The 4,999-nt window shown below is 36.8% G+C and overlaps 1 protein-coding gene across 1 annotated transcript; it reads right to left on the bottom strand.

Moving 5' to 3' along the window:
- Positions 1-3,270: 3,270 nt before the first annotated feature.
- On the bottom strand, positions 3,271-4,200 carry LOC131822582 (olfactory receptor 4P4-like). Its single transcript, XM_059158872.1, has one exon. It carries the CDS (start codon positions 4,198-4,200, stop codon positions 3,271-3,273), a length of 930 nt encoding a protein of 309 aa, XP_059014855.1.
- Between the last annotated feature and the right edge of the window lie 799 nt (positions 4,201-4,999).

Below are 4,999 nucleotides of genomic sequence, written 5' to 3'. Positions count from 1 at the left end.
TATCATTAAGTGAGAATATAAGAAACTATGAGGAGAAATCAGCACTCAATGCCCAGCAATTCTGTTTACCATTTGTCCTGGCCCTAAGTAAGTTCAATTGTACAGGTTATTCGGTTCACCAGAAATGTACACATTGATATTCAGGGAACAATTTTTCCATCATATACAAACCATATATAAAAAATTTCCTTGGGATGCCGGTGGCTCAGTGGGTTAGACCTCTGGCTTTGGCTCAGGTCATGATCTCAAGGTCCTGGGATCAAGCCCCATGTAGGGCTCTCTGCTCAGTTGGGAGCCTGCTTCCCCCTCTCTCTGCCTACCTGTGATCTTTCTGTTAACTAAATAAATAAAATCTTAAAAAAAAATCCTTTATACATGTTAAACTTAAGGAGATCAAATTTTACTGAATCTTATCAGATATAAAATAATAATAATAATAAACAATTTATCCAGAGATTATTTTGTGTTTTAAGTTTATTGTATCATTGCATCTCCTAATAGTGCATCCTGTGAGTTAAGTAATGTTAGTTCTCTGGTTCCAATAAAAACGCAGTACACTAGAAGTTAAAAAGACTTGCCCAAAGAGCTACTAAATAAGAATAAGGAAAAGAACTGTGTGCCTTCTATGAGTGAAAGGAGCTGGTTTTTATATGTTTACTACTTGCCTCCAGCTTGGACAGTGTAGTAACTCTGAGTAAATAAGAGAGTCTAGTACTTCAGAATGATGGATATCAGAACTCAGTGTTTTACTGTTTGTCCATTTCAACATAACGCATGCTTTTGACCAAGCTTCACTCAGACCTTGTTTCAATACACAGGAGATAGTTGGTCATAAGTCTACCATACACATAAACATATAAGCATACTCCTTAGAGATGTGTACAAATACCTCATGTATCACCTCAATCCCTGCATTTGTCTCAGTTCATATTAACTCACTCTTCTGAGAATTGATTTTGGTATATTTTTCTTCTTTTCTAATTCCCTTCTAAAACCATTTGTTTTATGGGTTGTATGAGCTTACTTCCAAAACTGAGATTTCCAAAACTGAGATTTCAGGTATTTTTGAAGATATTAGGTATTGTTTTGCAGGCTGGAAAGTGAATTATAGAGAGAACAACTTACAGGTGGATAACTAATCAGGTACAATATATTTTTGGTGGGCCTACCATATAATATTTTTATGTTATTTTCAATAAAATATTACAGATTCTTGAGAAAAGAAAACAAATCAGAAAAGATTTTGGTTCTGTTGTGTAGCATTCTTTCTGATGGGTTGAGTATTTCCTTTGACCCATCCTGAAGGCCCTCAAAACCCCACATACCACACATACACAGAGATAAAAATGATCACACATACAAGAAACAAGTATTATAATAATATACTTCTTAAAATAATCCCAATTATTTTTGAAAATTAATAGTTTAAACCAGGTCAAACCAAACTATACTAGACAGACTTAATTTCCTATGAAATAGGCAGAATGTTTTCCCTTCATATTCCATAGGTTTTCATCGACCATGGCGGTGGGTGGGGGGAAGTAATTAGGTTTGTGAAAACTTTTAAGATCAGAAATACTAAAGAAACTTTCCTGACATTAAAGACAAGCACTACCTCATTTATGGTTTTACCTAGACTTCTTCTTGGCTGTGGGGCAGAAGTAATTCAATTGAGAAAACTGTGTGTGGAGACAATACAATCATTATGCTGAGAAAAGGCAAGTGCTTTGGCAGAGAGAAACATCTTCCCAAATGGGAACCAAAACACAGCGCTGACTGGATTATGTGGTTCAAAAGACAAGGGATAACTGAAAATTAAAATAGTAGCACTTCCAAATGCAGAAAATAAGTAAAAAACCCAATAAGTGGCTGAGAGTCTGCCACTTTTCATTTGTTCCATGATAGTTACATGAAATGTATGTTGAATTTTTAACCTTTCTGACATTTCATATTTTATAAATAATTCATGATAATTGTTAGTGTATGGTGAAGTTCTGGATATGTGAGAACAAACTATAAAGTCAATAAAAAGAGAAGTTAGATTATTTGAATTTAATTCATTGTTTATTTCTTAATCTGTGTGGGTTATTGCTGGAAAATGGATAAAAGAAAAATAAAGATATAGTGCATCTTCGGCTGAGTTGACTCAAACCAGGAAAACAGAAGAAAAAATACTAATATGGGGCAGAGGATTAATTTAAAAGGAGTAAATGTACAGTTTCATAACAACAGTAAAACAGAGAAAAATCAGAAATACTTCTAGTCTATCCATGAATTATCAAAAACTTTTGGAAAAAGAAAATATCAGGAGTATGACTAACATTTAAGACATGAACACTAACACATAGTGGGGGCAGCATTTTAAGTAGGAAAGGTAGAAGAAACAGTCATAGAGCTGATAGACTTTAGAGTATGTTTGAAGAATGTGGAGTTCGGTGTCGTTGGTTGAAAGCATTGTAGCAAAGGGGGATGAAAATGAAGAAAGGTAAGGAAAGAGGTAAGATATATAATGTGTTTCCATTAGCCATATATCCTCCCAAAATCTTCACATGTTTTAGCCAAAGTACTGCTACAACTTTATAAAGAACAATATTATGCATTTCATAGTCATTTGAAAAATGAGTATGCATATATAATTAAAGCAAATTGCCAAGATACAAAGTAGAAAATGTACCCGAGTCAGCAATCACCCAGCTCTCCCTGACCCCCCAACCTGTCATTGTAACACCATAATTTCCACCAATGTAATGCCTTCTGAGATTAACAAATTTGGCTAGGACCAATTTTGATAAGCAAGAGAGAAATTTGGGTTTTATTCAAGGAAAATAGGGTTCCATCTATATTTTTGGAGAGGGCTGTGCTATGATTAGGCATGTGTTTTAGAAAGACATTTCTAGCATTCCTCAAACCCATTCAACCACATCTGCCACTAGTGGGAAACTTTAGCATGCAGATTGCAATCTGAACTCTCTTCTTTGATTCTTAAAATGTTAGAGATCATTTAGTCCAGCTCCCCAAAGAAAGCTATATATCTTCTACAACATCTCAAATAATAAATGCTCTGGGAACACAGTGTCAGAAGTAAAATAAATATCATCTTTACACGAAATTGTTTTTAAAGATTTTATTTATTTATTTGACAGAGCGAGCACAAGCAGGGGGAGTGGCAGAGGGAGAATCAGGCGCCCTACTGAGTAGAGAGTCCTATGCAGGACTTGTTTCCATGACCCTGAGATCATGGCCTGAGCCAAGTGAATCACCCTGATGCCCCTACCGGAATTTTGAATGTGCCATTTTAGACCACACCTTCCCCATGGCGATTTTCATCTCCATGTTTCTCAGGGTGTAGATGAGAGGATTCAGCATGGGAGCAATAACAGTGTAAAACACAGAGAGTTCCTTATCCTTGTTCTCACTCCCGGCAGGTAGAACATAAATATAGATACAGGGCACAAAGAATAAGATGACAACCATTACATGAGAGCTGCAGGTTGAAAGAGCTTTGCGTCTCCCTACAGAGGAGTGTGCCCTAAGATTATATAATATGAGAATGTAAGAAGCCACCAGGACGAGAAAGACAGCAACCACCACCATTCCTGAGTTAGCAATCACTAAGATACTAACAATATGAATGTCTTGGCACGCCAGTTTTAAAAGAGGCTTCACATCACATATGTAGTGATCGATCTGATTAGGACCACAGAAAGGTAAATTGAGTACCGTGAGCAATAGAGCTCCAGAGTGCCAAAACCCCACACCCCAGGCCATGAAGACCAACGTGTTACACCTCCTCCGGTTCATGATGACCATGTAGTGCAGGGGCTTGGCAATGGCAACGTAGCGGTCTAAAGCCATGGACACCAAGATGAATATCTCCACGCCCCCCAGCAAGTGGACAGTGAAGAGCTGGGTCATACAGTCGTTATAGGATATGATCTTTCTTTCTGCGATGAAGTCCCTGATTAGCCTGGGGACCACCGTGGAGGTGTAGCCGAGATCCATGAGGGAAAGGTGACAGAGAAAATAGTACATTGGTTGTTCGATTAGATGGCTGCAGGTGATCGTGAGTAAGATGAGAAAATTTCCCATTAAGATTACCAAATAACAAAGCAGGAAGAAGAAAAAGAACAGTAGCTCCATTTGCTTATTTCCCCATGGACCCATGAAGACAAATTCTGTGACATTGTTCTGATTTTCCATGAGGTTGAGGATATTCCAGAGACACAACAGAAAATTAAGTTATCTGAAATAATACAGAACATATGACATCGTTAATAGCCCTTTTCCCGTTTTGTAATATTTACAAATTGGAAAAAGAAAAGATGTAAGTTATAGAGACTTTGTTACAATCTTTAAAATCCTTTCAAATCAGGGGTGCCTCCATGGCTTAGTCTTTTAGCAACTGCCTTCAGCTCAGGTCATGTTTACAGTGTCCTGGGATCAAGCCCCATATCAGCCTCCCCACTCAGTGGGAAGCCTGCCTCTCCCTCTCACTTCCCCTGCTTGTGTTCCCTCTCCAGCTATGTATCTCTCTGTCAAATAAATAAAATCTTAAAAAAAAAAATCCTTTACGATCGAAGGCATCATTATATTTTAAATTATATTTAATGAAAGCATATTTTATGTTGGAAACTATTATAAACATTTTATATGCATTTAACTTACAGCAACCGAATGGTTACTGTTCTGATACTCATTTTACATATGGGGAAACAGAAAAATAGATTGCTTCAGTTAATTACACGAAATCATTAAGGTATTAAGTAGCAACCGAAGATATGCTATTTCCATTCTCTTAACATTGATGCCATATTACCTACTGAACAATGGACTTGCAGCTGTTTTCCACCATCTTAGAAGATATGGGTCTTACTCCATCTCTGCCTACCATTAACTACCTATATGACTTTAAAAAAGTCCCATCCCTTCTCTATGGTACATATAATTTATTTGTGTTTGTTGCATGTGGTTGTCATATTTCTTTTCTATTTCATTTTTT

This window comes from Mustela lutreola, chromosome 1, assembly GCF_030435805.1.
Source record: "Mustela lutreola isolate mMusLut2 chromosome 1, mMusLut2.pri, whole genome shotgun sequence".
NCBI lineage: Eukaryota > Metazoa > Chordata > Mammalia > Carnivora > Mustelidae > Mustela > Mustela lutreola.
The sequence above is the reverse complement of the archived record's forward strand: the minus strand, read 5'-3'. Positions and strand labels throughout refer to the sequence as shown.

Coding starts and splice junctions, on each gene's coding strand:
- LOC131822582 (XM_059158872.1), bottom strand. CDS start 4,200: ATGGAAAATCAGAACAATGTCACAGAATTTGTCTTCATGGGTCCATGG.